At 42.7% G+C, this 14,880-nt stretch overlaps 1 protein-coding gene across 1 annotated transcript in view; it reads right to left on the bottom strand.

The window, feature by feature from the left end:
- Positions 1–4,037: 4,037 nt before the first annotated feature.
- Positions 4,038–14,880, bottom strand: part of LOC134431536 (ubiquitin-associated protein 1-like) — a 34,802-nt gene continuing 23,959 nt past the window's right edge. The window contains exons 4-7 of the mRNA XM_063179532.1: positions 8,786–8,821; positions 8,156–8,353; positions 6,612–6,713; positions 4,038–4,178 (exon numbers count right to left, since the gene is read on the bottom strand). Coding sequence (XP_063035602.1) covers positions 4,038–4,178; positions 6,612–6,713; positions 8,156–8,353; positions 8,786–8,821 — 477 coding nt within the window. The remainder of the gene's footprint in view (positions 4,179–6,611; positions 6,714–8,155; positions 8,354–8,785; positions 8,822–14,880) is intronic.

The raw sequence follows: 14,880 nt of genomic DNA, 5'->3' as shown, positions 1-14,880 counted from the left end.
TTTATCTCTTCCACAACCAATCCTCTCTCCTGGAAAATATCCTCTGTTAATGGGCCACTGAGTCTCACTGCATGACTGATAAAATTACATCATCCCATTGTATGATGCTCTGTTTAGGGGGAGGAGCCAAGCATTCCTACCTGGATATAATCTGAGATTTGGAACACCACAGGAAGCCATTTCCTACTAGATTCCCAGAGGAAGACCAGGCCTATCTACACCACCACTGGATCTCCAGAGGAAAACTACGCCCTTCTCCAAGATCACTGCTTCAACAGAACCACATCTGTCACTCCAAGAGGACTGCAGCCACCACTTAATTGGACTGCTACCAACACCCTGACCAACAGGGTGTCAGGTCATATTCTGATTCTGTCAGTATTGTTTCGTATTACTGCATTTTTATTTTATTTTATTTTAATTTTCCTTCCTAATGAAGAACTGTTATTCCTACGCCCATATCTTTGCCTGAGAGCTTCTTAATTTCAAAATTATAATAATTCGGAGGGAGGGGGTTTACATTTTCCATTTCAGGGGAGTCTCCTGCCTTCCTTAGCAGATGCCTGTCTTTTCAAACCAAGACAAACTGAAAAACATAAGTAGTGCTAGGTACATAAATCAGGTACATAAATCAATCTGGTCCAAGAACCTAAGGAAAAGCTCTAAGGCTTCAAGTGTCATTGGGGATGCAGTCATCATCTGTGATTCTGTGATCTCACGAGCTAGCAGCAGGGCAGAGTCCAATCCAGGGCATACCAGTTATCAGCAGGACCTCCCCACATCCAGGCTGAATTTTGTTCATAACTTGGCAGGAGAGAACAATAGTACCCAAGTAACTAATGATGCATAGTGCCCAGAACAACATTCAAGTCTCATTACATTGTGTCATTTGTTACATGTTTCTTCAGAACTGCCTCTCCCCTAATCCACCAGGTTAATCACCCCCAAGCTGCTCTATCATTACCCCTCTTCAATGGAACAGGGCAGGAGAAAATACAACAAAAGTCTCAAGGGAATAAATAAGGACTGTGAGATCACTCAGCAATTACAGTCACAGGCAAAACAGACTTGACTTGAAGAGATTATTTAATTTATTGCCAATCAAATCATAGTAGACTAGTGATAAATAAAAAACAACCTTAAAACAGCCTTTCCTTTTTCTTAGGCTGAATTTCACTCTCAAATTTTCTACCTCCTCCCCTCCAATCAGCTCAGGGAGGATGAGAGTTCATCACATCATCTCTGCTGCTCCTTTCTCTTCACTCTTCCCCTGCTCCAGCATGGGGTCCCACTCATGGGAGACAGTCCTCCACAAACTTCTCCAGCATGGGGTCCTTTCCACGGGGTGTAGTAATTCAGGAGCAGGCTGCTCCAGCCTGGGTCCCCCATAGGGTCAAAATCCTGGCAGAAAACCTGATCCAGTGTGAAGTCCTCTCCATGGGGCCACAGGTCCTGCCAGGAGCCAGCTCCAGCATGGGCTTCCCACAGGGTCCCAGCCTCCTTGGGGCACCTGCTCTGGCATGGGGTATTCCACAGGCTGCAGGGTGGATATCTCCTTCACTGTGGCTGCAGGGAGACAACCTGTTTCACCATGGTCTTCACCACAGGCTGAAGCAGGCTCTTTGCTCCAGTCCCTAGTGGACCTCCTCCCCCACCTTCTTTACTGACCTTGTTGTCTGCAGTTTTCACAAATATTCTCAGCTCTTTTTTGGCTGTTGTTCCAGTTTTTACCCCTTTCCAAATATCACAGGTTATCACCATTCCAAATTGACTTAGCTTTGGACAGTAATGGGCACATCTTGGAACCAGTTGTCATTGGCTCTATGGGACATGAGGTAAGATTCTGGCATCTTCTCACAGAAGCCATGCTCATAGCCCCTCTTCTACCAAAAGCTGGCCATGCAAACCTAATACAGATGTAAATAAAAAAATCTCACTGACAAAGGAAGAGCTGTGTCACCAGGGAAGACACAGAGGGGTACATCCATCTTTTTGGAAGGAGACCACCAGCTTTACAGGTATCAGTTTCCATCTTCACCTCTCTGCTCTCACCTCTACAACAGTCTCCATAAGCAGAGTGGTTACTGTAGTGGGGAGACCAGAAAAACAACACACATTAACACAACTGAAGAGATGATTTTATTCAGAAGTTTGGTCTAAATAATTGTTTATTTGCTGGCAACACTTCTTGCCCTTTCAAGATTGTCTAGTACCAGACAGATTTGTTTGGATATTGATTGTGAGAAAATTGAAACAAGCAACACAACTGAATGCTCTCAGCAGTGACAGTAAAGAAGTTCAAGTTTTGTTTTCCAGCTTTTCTGATTAATCAGGAACCCCATTTCTTCATTTCAAACTGTCACATTTCTCACCTGGGAAGGAAAGCTGGACAACTGCTTTATCTGCACCCACAGAGGCAGCAGCTGCTGATCCACCAGCCGATGAATGTCCTTCTTCGATAAGTTTTAATTTCAGTCCCACTAATAGAAGCTGGTGAAGCTCAATACTATGGGATACGTGCAAGGCAATCTGTCCTGGTCCTATTCATCATTCATCTCCACACTTCCTAGATACTTACCAGGTACATATTTTCTTAGCATCATTTTGTTTTAAGAAAAGGTAATTAATGTAGTTGAGAACCACACTGACAACTCCAGGCGTTAACACTGGACCCAAATTACATGTTTTGGTCATATAAAGTTAACAACATAATAGAGACAAATGTCATCTCCTTCAGGGTCCTGATGAGCTAAAACCTCCTACTGAAAAACTTAAACTGAGGAAATGAGGCAAGTCATTTTTCCCTGCCTAAGTTCTCAATGCTCCCAGCTCCATGCCGTAACACTAGTTTGGATCCCTAGATGTGATTGTTGTACCACTGCAGCTGTCTGCCTGGAGACCTCTAGTTGTTCTGCCCAACACACAGTGCGCATGTGTGCCTACAGGAGCAGGCAGGATCCATCAAATTGTTCATTTTTTGAAGCCAAAGAGCATGAGAGATGGGAACCATGACACTGGGAGTTATATTGAGGATTTTGTTAGTTTTTCTTCAACAGAATCAAAATATTTAGTGAATTCCTTTAAAGATTCCTCAAGACTGTTGATATTTTAAGTATTTAGAACTTAAACTATCAAAACCAACCAAAAACCTGATTTCTAGTACTAGATGCTATTATGCAATTCTATAGCAGTGTGAGAAATGGAACTAATGCAGTGAGTATATCTCTTTTAAATAAAGTGCTTGAAAGGAACCTCCTGCATCACACTGAGTATTATTTAAAACAAAAAGAGAACTGATTTCCTAGCAGAGCATTGCCTTAAATATCCTATAAACATGGAGGCTTAAGAATACTAAGCTCCAGCTCTCTGCCTTCAGGTTCAAAAACCAACATAAGTTGCAGGTCCAGACAGAATTCACAACTTACCCGTTTCAAGGGAATTTACAGACCACTCAGCATTGAACGCTCATGTCTGGCAGAAGTGTTGGATGCATGGGTAAAAAAACCCAAGAGGAACAGGCTCTCTATGCATAGCAACAGTTTCTGAAACAGTATTTTACTAAGTTGCCGACTATTTTTCCCCCCCAAAAATAAAACTCCATTGCACTAAAGGTCAAATGTAACCAGTTAATCTGGACTATGACACAATCAAGTAATTCAGTACAAGTAGACACCATGAAAGCAGCTTCAAAGAACAAAAGAATCCTAATTTCAGAACCAAAAATGTTCTGTTCAACTCCTGTGCAAAGGTGAGTGGGAGAAACCACCCCATCTCTACCTATGTACAATTCCAGTAGAGACTGGACAGTCTAAACTCTCTGTGGCCAAGCTGGAAAAAAGGAAACTTAGGAAAGGACACTTTAAAATTTTAATTTAAGAAAGAAAGTTGGCTTTCAGTGGAAAGAGAAATGCTGGAGTGGTGCACATGGGTGGGCTTGCTCAGGCATTCTCCCTTATATGCAAAAAGCCAAACTCCTTGCTGAGATTAGGTCACCCTGGTCTTGCTCTGCTGCATGATGAGAATCCCGGACTATGTTTTCAGCTGGCTCCTGCACGGGCCATCAAATCTTCCAAAGCCTTCTGTTGGTCATTGTTATGTAGTAATAAGACCTCATTAATGTCTTTTAGTTCAAAGCCCATTTCTTTAAATCGACTCATTAGTTGGAGAAGTTCTGTCATCTGAAAGACACAAACAGTCCATTATTTGCAAGAGAAAAGAGGATCAGTGCTCAGTGGAAGTTTAGCACACAGCCAGTCTTCAGTGACTGGGCACCCCATAGGGTGGATTTCTACACCCCAAGTACAGCCCATTCCAATGGTTGGAGAAAGTCTGCTCACACCACAGTTGGCCGAGCTCTGGGTGCAGTAGCCCAAGGAGCCTCACCTTCACTTCCCTGGGTTTGCAGGCCTGCATTTCCAAACACCTCTTCATCAAAGGGCACCAAAGTTCAGTCTGCGGGGGTGTCTCTCCCAGTAGGAAATTTATCAGCCTGGCTTAACAGACTCATATTAATGTCACCATGCTCCCCCACATCTACTAACTACTGTTGCATCTGAATTTTTTTAAAGTTACGTTGACTTTGAGAACAGCACAGTAGCCCTTGATATCAAAAGGCTCTTCAGATCTAGGACAAACTTGTGGAATTAGCACAAATCCTATTGGACACACTGTTTACAATACTACCAACACAAACCACATAGCCTCCCTGAATTAAAAAAAAAAATAAAGTAACAAGAAGTGAATGACTGATCAGACTTTTATGAATCCTCTGTGATTTACAGGACCTCTGTTCCACTTTGGGGGAAGGGATGCCAAATGATGACAAAATCAAACCAAAATCAAATTGGTTGAGATGGACGATCAGGAGATTAGCCATTTCCAGTTTTGGGGTTAAGCCAGTAGCAAATTCATTTACTGAACTACATCCCTGCTCCCGTCTTCACACTGTTGTTCCTTTGTTTGCAAGCACATCACAAAGTCCAAGAAAGGCAAGAAGGCATATATAGGACATCAGTAGCAGCTGACATCATCTACCTGGACTTGTGCAAAGCATTTGACACTGTCCCACATGACATCCTTGTCTCTAAACTGGAGAGACATGGATTTAAAGGGTGCACCACATGGTGCATAAGGAATTGGCTGGACGGTCGCACTCAAAGAGTTGCAGTCAAGGGCTCAATGTCCAAATGGAGACCAGTGATGAGTGGTGTTCTTCAGGGGTTGGTATTGGGACCGGTGATGTTTAACATCTTTTTTGGTGGCATGGACAGGGATTGAGTGCACCCTCAGTAGATGAGACCAAGCTGTGTGGTGCAGTTGACACACTAGAGGGAAGGGATGCCATCTAGAGTGACCTTGACAGGTGGGCATGTACAAACTTCATGAAGTTCAACAAGTCCAAGTGCAAGGTCTTGAACCTGGGTCAGGGTAAACACTGGGATCAATACAGGCTGGGGGATAAATATATTGAGAGCTGCTCTGCTGAGAAGGACTTGGGGGTGCTAGTATATGAGAGGCTGGACATAACCCAGCTGTGCGTACTTGCACCCCAGAAAGCCAAGTGTATCCTGGGTTGCATCAAAAGCAGTGTGAGCAGCAGGTCAAGGGAGGTGATTCTCCCACTCTGCTCTGGTGAGACTCCATCCAGAGTACTGCATTCAGATCTAGGGTCCCAAGCACAAGAAAGATGTGGACCTGTTGGAAGGAGTCCAGAGGAGGCCATGAAAATAATCAGAGCGGTGGAGCATCTCTCCAATGAAGACAGGCTGAGAGAGTTGGGATTGCTCAGCATTGAAAAGACAAGGCTCTGGGAAGACTTTGTAGCAGCCTTCAAATACCTAAAGGGGCTACAAGAGAGCTGGAAAATTATTATTTACAAGGGCATGGAGTGATAGGACAAGGGGGCATGGCTTTCAGCTGAAAGAGGGTAGATTTGTGTTAGATATTAGGAAGAAATGTTTTACTGTGAAGGTGGTCAGACACTGGAACAGGTTACCAAGAAAAGTTAGGGCTTTGAGCACCTTTCAGATGTCCCTGCCTATGGGGGAAGGGGGAGTGGTTTGAACTAGATGATCTTTATGGTCCCTTCCAACTCAAACCATTCTATGTCTGGGGGGTTGGGTTGCACATCTAAAGATTTCATAAAATAACTGGGCACATAACAGACAGCCAAACTTTAAAAGATCCTGCTGTCTTCTGAGCTGGCTACTTGCTCCTGTCTCTGTACTTTTGGTGTTTGTAAAACAGCCAAACAATTAAAAAATTTCACAGCCAGGGGAGGCTGGCAGGTTTTAAAAGATAATTTGCTGCTTCTGAAATTGACGGTTTCTGTATCAAGCACCTCGTTCACAAGAGAACTCTGGGTTCAAAACATTGCAACCAGAATAAGCAGGGTCTTGAAAAAATCCTGTCTCCATAAAAATGCACACAAGTGAGAATGATAAAGGAACATGGTATAATTCTAATGCTTTAACACATAGTCACTTTATCACATCCGGAATGCCCTTCAGCAGTCAGTTTTGGAAGCAAGGTGGCATTACCACAAAAGCCAGAATTACATCAGCCAGAGGAACTGCACATTGTCTCTATTCCTGTACACATTGTGTCCTCACCTTCTCCTCTGAACACTGGTACATTTCCAAAGCTGCTTCAACAAGAAGTGGATCAAAGCCCTTCTCACAAAGCTGTCCATGTACAAACAGGTAATCCAAAACCTGTGGGAATGAAGAGAAGAAACTAAGCTTGCAGAGCAGCATCTGCAACACATGGCTGAATACCGTCTTTGTACATGCAGAGGTGCTCAGCATGACTTTACCCCAGGCTTTACCAGGAACTCAGATAAAATTCTTCCTAGTAGATCTGAGACAGTCTTTATGCAAGAACTTGTTCAGAGAAAGCAGATGAGCTCTTTTGTCCTCCTGTATTCTCCCACCAGCTCTGAACATCATCTGCTCTAGTCAAAACAGTCTCACAAGCCAATTTTTAGAAGTTTAACTGTGCTTTTTATACTACAAGTTTTTAAGATGAAACTGTAGATTCAACAGTCAAGATGTCTCAGCTTTTAGCTTTCTCTCAGTCAGTCACAAGAGCTAATGCAATCTGAAAGCATTCAGTCTTTAAAGATCAACTCAGCATACTAGTGAGTGAGCTGAAAATCCCAGCTCACATGCACAGAAACCACTGCCAAATTTCTTATCTGTCCTCAATTTTGAGAGGTGGGGGAAATGTCTGATAGGTAATGCTAGGTCCACAAAATAACACAGCTTGCAAATACAGCAGGATTTAAAACCACCATCCTAAGGGACATTTTTTAAATTTGATACTACAGTTCACTCCAGCACACAGCTTAAATCACTTTTGATATGTAGGTGGTGGGCAAGCAGATCAGCTCCGCAAGGAGTCACTGGGACGCTCCTCCTCCCCAGGCAACAGGCACAGTCATGCCAGGCAATGCTCTGCACACAGTTTACCAAGGGTTTCCCACACAGAAAGTTTGGCCACACTCTTCCTGCTTTAAAATGTTTGAAGCAGATCCAAGACACAGAGCCACACTTCACCCTGTCGCACTTAATGTTCAATGACCTGGTTTTAGCAAGTGTTTGAGGCAACACAATGAGGCAGGAAGCAACACAGCACACTTAAAGAAAGTTGGTCAGTCGTGCCTTGCAAGAGGCTTTCAGGGATGTAAGCCTGCAGGGGCAAAATCCCTCTCTACAAGTATAGACATCAGCATTGCAACCCATGCTCAGAACAAGGGAAGTTGGCTGTTTTTTTGTCACATGGCACAAAGCATGGCATAGAGCCATGCCAAGCTTCCTTTGGATGGTTTTGTGGCTTCTGGGAAGGCCCAGTACCTCTCCCAGCTTAACATGGAGCAAAGGGCCCATTCCAAGCTCAGTGCAGCTCTTACCCAGCACCCACAGGTGTGGTTGACTCAGTTTCTCATCAGAAATAAGTGTGGACACTCTTTTCTTTGGTTTTGGGAGCCTTTATTACTAGCTGACAACTTCTCTAGTGGTTAACACCATGGCAGTTACAGGCTGCAACCCCTTGTTAGAATAAATATATTCCCCCTATACATTTTGTAAACCTAGGTTTGTTTCTCAGCAGAATCAGCATCCAATCAAGGGTTTCTTCCCACTGCACAAGCTCTTACCTGGTCTATGTTCTGCCCCTTCTTCTTCATGGCTTTCAGGACGTCCTCAGGTGCATATCCCATGTTGACAACTGTCTCTATGCACTGCCTCTCACTAGCAGAGAGGGCCTGCTGTAGTTCAGGAGCAGGGTCACCTGACAGTTTTGTGCAGCTGATATTATTGGGCACTTTAGACACTGGGAAATTTTGGTGTGTTACCTAAAGGGGAAAATCCAGAGGCTGAGGTGATGGCCATCTGCATCCCTTCATCCTGTTTCTGGCTAGTGCAGAACCAGGATACCCCATATAATTAATCCAAGAGGCTTTCTAGACTGCCCTTGGGAAGTTACTCACTGTTTGGATGAAACCAACAGTGCACAGTCTGATTCCCACCATACTTTTTTAACCCTCAAAACAGCAACCAGCAACTCAGATTCTTGCCAATATATCCTTTCCCACCAGTGGATGAAAACCTTTCAGTGCCCAACCATATGCTATAGTCAACCCTGTACCTCAGCAGAAGCATGCAGATTGCTTCCTTTACCCCCAGTTTACTCATCACCTATGATTTTCTGTACTCAAAGGCACACTACTTCTGGAGATTTTCAGAAACATGATCCAATGCAAGCACACGGGTATTTGGGAACTTACCATAAGTATTTTTGTTTCCTTGTAGTCTGGGTGCACCTGTTGGACAACACACAAATAAGATGACTATGAACATTATGCACCAGTGAACAGAATTTGCTACAGCTGTGGAGGAAGGGTTTATGGGAGAGATCTGTGAGTAAGTCTACTATACTTGGGAGACTTGTGGTCTGATCAGGTTTCCACATGTGAGATGCAGACATTACACAGTTATGTGAAGTTATAGAATAGACATCATAAGGATAATTTCTTCTTTCAGCACTCTATAAAAATAGATTATATGTCAAGAAGGATGTGCCCCCTCTCATAATAATTGTAAGCTTTTTTATTCTGTCACTGTGACTTCTACGTGTTCACAAAGCTCAGTGTAACACGCTGGCTGAATGATAGTGATAATTTTAAAATCATTGCCTAGAGACTTTCCTTAATTTTTTTTTGACGATGAGGAGTAAGAGAAACACGTACCTCTTTTCTACTCTCAAAGCACTTCATTTCATACACCTGTGATGGATGCACTCAACCCCCTTAACTAAACCTGCAGTAGTTTGATACAGGCTCCAAAGGAAGTAAAGGTCTGAGGTGCAGTTCTATGAAACACAGGAGCAGAGAGCATCGATGCATATGAGCTTGGAACATGATTTTGCAATTAATACATGAATTGTGTGTGACTTTTCCAAGATGCATTTATCAAGGACCAAAGAAAGTTGTGGGTTTAAGAAGTCTCATGCATGCTTTTCCCATCATATGCAATTTGACAACGAGCCAAACACTTTATCCCATATATATGACAGTCTAAGGGAGCCACCTTTGAGCTCTCCCTGTTAGGCAGTGTGGCTGCAGGGAAATTGTCTCTTCTTGAGCTGGGATGCCTCTCAAGGTTGCTCCTGGAGGCAAAGACACTTTTTATCAACAACAGATCTTTTGATGAGTCCAATTTGAGTTCTCTCTAAATTGCAACTGGACTGCACACCAGTGACTTTCCCCTTGAGCTGGGATGTCTCTCAGTTTTTGATATTCTTTGTCTGAGGTGGAGATACCCTTTATTTCACAACAGATCCTTGGCAAGTGACTGTTAGCATGCTGAATTAATACTAATGAAATCCATGTAGCTAATTCCATTAGACATAAACCATTGTCCAAGCCTGATACTAAAATTGGACCTAGCTGCACCTAAGCTCTGTCAGGAGTTGAGAAACCAAGGGGGTCCACTATGAACCTTGTGATTCAACAGGAGGGTCTCTCTTACCCTTTTGCATCTTTGGTCTCTGTGTAAATGATTCTAAATCAATTTTAATTTGATTTTCTCTTGTATATTTCATCCATGTAGTAAGTAATAGAGCAAACCTTGCCATCAAACTTTGTTAAATCGCACTTTTATAAATTCATATTAAAACCACTTTTGCTAATACTTTTGATGGTGATTCTTTAAGTGACCTAAATCACTTATCCACACCACCACCATATACGAGCAAAATGGCACACTGGCTAAAAAGAATATGCAATTTTTCTACCAGTGCCCAAAACTTGGTCCCATTCTCAGTACACCAACAAGGCTGGATAATGTTCCTTGCTGTACACCTCCTCCATTTCTGCAGAACCAGGCTGCCAGAGGGCAGAATCAACCCTCCACTTTATATTACTTTACTCAAGATAACAGCAGTGCAAAATCAGAACTCTGCCCTTTTCAATTAATCCATTTCAAAGTCTTCCTGCATTTTAAATCAAATTTTAAAAGACTGCAAGAAATTACTTTGGACCAAGGGCCTATGTTTATTGCCTTTCCTTAATATCTTTTAAAGCCAACATAGATTGCTTGAAAGTTTGTCTACATCTTTCAGAAAGGTCTTCTTTGGGCCCAAACTGAAAAAAGCAAACAAACAAACAAAAACCCCAAACAAACCAAAAAACCACCACAACAAAAAAACCCCTATTCATAGAAAAACAATTTTGAGACTATATGTTAGGATTTTGGCAAATTCTATCTATTGGGGGAGGGAAGGAGAGAATAAAAAGGGGGGAGGGGGAAGCCTTGTTCTGCATTTCTACCCATTTTCATCTCCAGGGTAATAATTTATCTTCTAGGACACAAAGCCTGAGAAATCATGTTTGGTCTGATGGACTGGTTTGTGCAAGAAACTGTCCTCATGGTGGTAGAGGGGTTCAAAGCTCTTCACACACACCCTTCCTCCAGATACTTTTGCCAAAGCAAAAAGCACTAGAATATGGGATACACTGAAGTGGGGTTCTAGAGTAGCCCTGAAATCAGCTGGTTATCAAACTGAAGGATGATGCTTTGTTATAAATGCTGCAGCCAGGAAAACCAAGACTGCTTCTTAGACTAGACATTCAAGACTCCAGGGCCAACTCCTCTTTCTCAATGTATTTGAGCTTAACAACCTGTGTTTGAGGTCAGTGATTTCCAGTGGAGGAGGGAAACAGCTAAAGGAATTTTGGGGGACAAAGCTAGGACTGGTCATTCATCAGTCATGCCTCCTTACATCTCAAACTTGCATTTCAGTGCCTTTCAAGAAGCAAACATACATTGCTTTCAGTATGAACTTGTACACTGTGCCTACTTTTAGAGACTTTATAGGCCAGGAGCCCTGTCTGCAGCTGGTGTGACTGCATACATCATGCTACTACAGCAATATATATTCTGAATTGTCTACCAGGAACGCCTCATTCTCCAGCAACCTGATTTCTTTAAATGCATCATACTAATCAGGTCTCTGATCAGCTTTGTTTAATTCCAATCTGCTGACTTCACTAATCATTTCTCCCCTCTGCCAATGCTGCAAAAAGCAAACTAGTGAGCTTCAAAAAATAAAAAAAACCCTAAACAAAACCAAACAACCAAGACAAAAAAACCCCCACCATAAACACACTGAGGAGAAAGGACCACTCAGAACAGAATCAATGCAGTGTCAGACAAATCACAAGTTTATTTCTATCCAAAGAACCCTAGATCAAATTCACTGGTAAAGTATAAACTCCAGTGGAAACTCCAAATCCAAAGTTACAATTTCTAGTCTTGTGAGAAAAAAAAAATTATATTTCAAAGCCACTGGGAAATACACTGGGACATATAATTGTTCTGAGGCTTTCTAAAAAGGACAGGCTTATTCTTGTGTAATCTTGAAGGGAAACATGCCCCTTCTACTCCCAGTAACAGAGATGACTGTGACTTCCTTCTATCATTTTCACATTCTGAGGAATTTTGTTACATTTGCTTCAATTACAATTTCAAAATTTTGTTACATTTAAAAATCATGTCCAAGGAAGAACTGGACATGGCACTCAGTGCTCTGGTCTAGTTGACAAGGTGGTGATTGGTCAAAGGTTGGACTCAATGATAGTAAAGGTCTTTTCCAACCTAAATGATTCTGTGATTCAATTTCCTGCAACTCAGCTGTCCTTTTCCAGCCATTGGGACCATATTGTGGAAATATGAAACAAGTACATTCTGAAGTCTAGTTCTGTTGGCATACCTATTTCTTGGTTTGCTACTTCCAAAATAGAAACAGTTTCAAATTAAGATCTTGATTATTTCTCCTAATAAAACTATTTTTTGTTTATCAGTTTGTATCTTTCCTTACAGCATTCTTGAGAATATACCTTTGCTCCTAGTCTTTAATAAGTTCTAATCCAGCATAGAGATTTGAATAGTCAAGAGTGAAAATGTGGTCATCTAGTTGTAAGTGATCTTTGATATTAACCACTAGAGATGTGTCATACTTCAAGTTTTCACCTCTGAGCTACATACGAGGATAGTCACCTCTCAAACCTGTGATCTGTAACAGTGGGCAGTTGCTCAGCATGCTGCTGTTTCTTCCAAAGTTTACTGTATTAAATTTGTTCTAGTAATCAATAAACAGTTGTTCTCTTGTGCTGAAAAATACACTAGTTGTCAGAATACTGTAATTCACAATCAATAATGCATTCACCTAAGTCTGAAAAGAGATGAGAGAGCAGGAGAGTAGCAGTGTCACTTGTTTCAGAGCACATGGTGTCACAAAACCCTGTAGTATGTCAGTAAGGCCACAGAACCACTGAAAAATCATTTATATTGGAGAGAAATAGTCAGATTATTTTAGAGCCAGCTAGAGGATATCACCATACAGCTTTCACTAGGCTTCATGAGTACTGGTGTTCAGATCTTAGGTTCTTTGGGGAAAAAAAATAATAAGCTTACTGATGTGCTGGTTTTGGCTGGGGTTGTTAGCTTTCTTCACAGTACCTAGTATAAGGTTGTGTGCTGGAAAGACTGTTGATAACATAGAGGAGGTTTTTATTATTACTGTTGAGCAGGGTTTGCACAGTGTCAAGGCCTTTTCTGCTTCTTGTACTGCCCTGCCAGTGTAAAGGATGGGGATGCACAAGAAGTTGTGAGGAGACACAGCTAGGACATCTAACCACAACCGACAAAAGGGATATTCCATACCCTATGACATCATACTCAGTATATAAAGACAGGGGAAGAAGGAGAAAAGGGGGAGACATTTGGAGTGATGGCATTTATATTCCCAAGTAACTGTTATGTGTCATTTCACAGCTGTAAAATAGTTGAACACATGGGAAATAGTGAATTAATTCCTTGTGTTGCTTGGCTTGTGCACGCAGCTTTTGCTTTCCCTAGTAAACTGTCTATCTCAACTCACAAGTTTTCTATCTTTTACCCTTCCAATTCTCTCCACAATCCCACTGGCAGGGGAATGAACAAATGGCTGTGTGGGGCTTGGTTACTGGTTGGAGTTAAACCACAACAGTCCTTTTTGGCACTCAACATGGGGATCAAAGGGTTCAAGATAACAGATTTGATTGGAATGTGCTAGGACAAATTTATAGCTGTTAGTGCTGTTTATTAATTGGCAGGGTCCTGTGCTTGCCATGGGCTTGCTTGCCTGACTGTTTTAGAGTCTAGTGCTCACTAGTGGCTGGTTTTTGCTTCCTCTGCTTTCTGTAGTGCTGTGCTACTCATCACCTCACTGTATTGTGCCTGGGAGTGTTTAGATAACAGCAATGGTGATATGCCTGGGCTGGCAGATTGCCAGGGCACTGCTGCTGTAATGGACAGGCTGGCACTCCAGTGTGAACTCAAGTTGAAGGGACTGTGACCTATGGATGAGTCCACAGAGGAGCAGAGATCCACCTGCAGCCTGTGGAGGAGCCTCACAGAGGAGCATGTGGATACCCAAAGGAGACTGTGATCCCATGAGAAGCCAGCACTGGAGCAGGCTCCTGGCAGGACCTGTGGAGAGAATAGCCCATACTGGAGCAGGTTTGCTTGCAGGATTTGTGAGCCCATGAGGGACCCACACTGGAGCAGTTTGTGAAGAACTGCAGCCCATGGGAAGGACCCATATTGGAGAAGTTTGTGGAGGACTGTCTCCCATGGGAGAGACCCCATGCTGGAGCAGGGGAAACAAGGATTCCTTGCAGTCTGTGGTGCAGACCATGGTGAGGAAGCTGTCTTCCTGTAGCCATAGAGGACTATGATGGGGACTAATAATGGTGGACTCTAGCAGGAAACCCCTTGTTGCAGCCAGGCTGGAAACAAGGGGAGTTCATTGCAGTGTTAAACGCTATAACTTGGCCCAAAAGGACCAGGGGTGGAGATTGTAATGGATATACCTTTAAATTGTTGCCAGACATTATTTGAATTGTATGTTACAGGAATTACTATAACAGTGTCATGGTTTAAGCCCAGCTGGAGATTAAACACCATGCAGCCACTCGCTCAACCCCCCCTCTCCTATTCCGCCCCCGTGGAATGGGGAAAAGAATCAAAGTAAAATTTGCAACTTGAGAAAAGAGCAGTTTAATTATTGAAAATAAAGTAAAATACAGCGATAATGGCAAATTATGATAATGATAATAAAAAGGGAAAAAACAAGTGATGCAAAATGCAATTACTCAACACCTGCTGACCAATGCCAGACACCCCCTTCCTCCTTCCTTCCTGAACCCAGATTGGCTGCCCTTCTGGGTAACTCCCAACAGTTTATATACTGAGCATGACGTTCTAAGGTTTGGAATATCCCTTTGGTCAGTTTGAGTTACCTGTCCCAGCTATGCCCCCTCCCAGTTTCTTTTGCGAA

This window comes from Melospiza melodia, chromosome W (genome assembly GCF_035770615.1).
Source record: "Melospiza melodia melodia isolate bMelMel2 chromosome W, bMelMel2.pri, whole genome shotgun sequence".
Classification (NCBI taxonomy): domain Eukaryota; kingdom Metazoa; phylum Chordata; class Aves; order Passeriformes; family Passerellidae; genus Melospiza; species Melospiza melodia.
The sequence above is the reverse complement of the archived record's forward strand: the minus strand, read 5'-3'. Positions and strand labels throughout refer to the sequence as shown.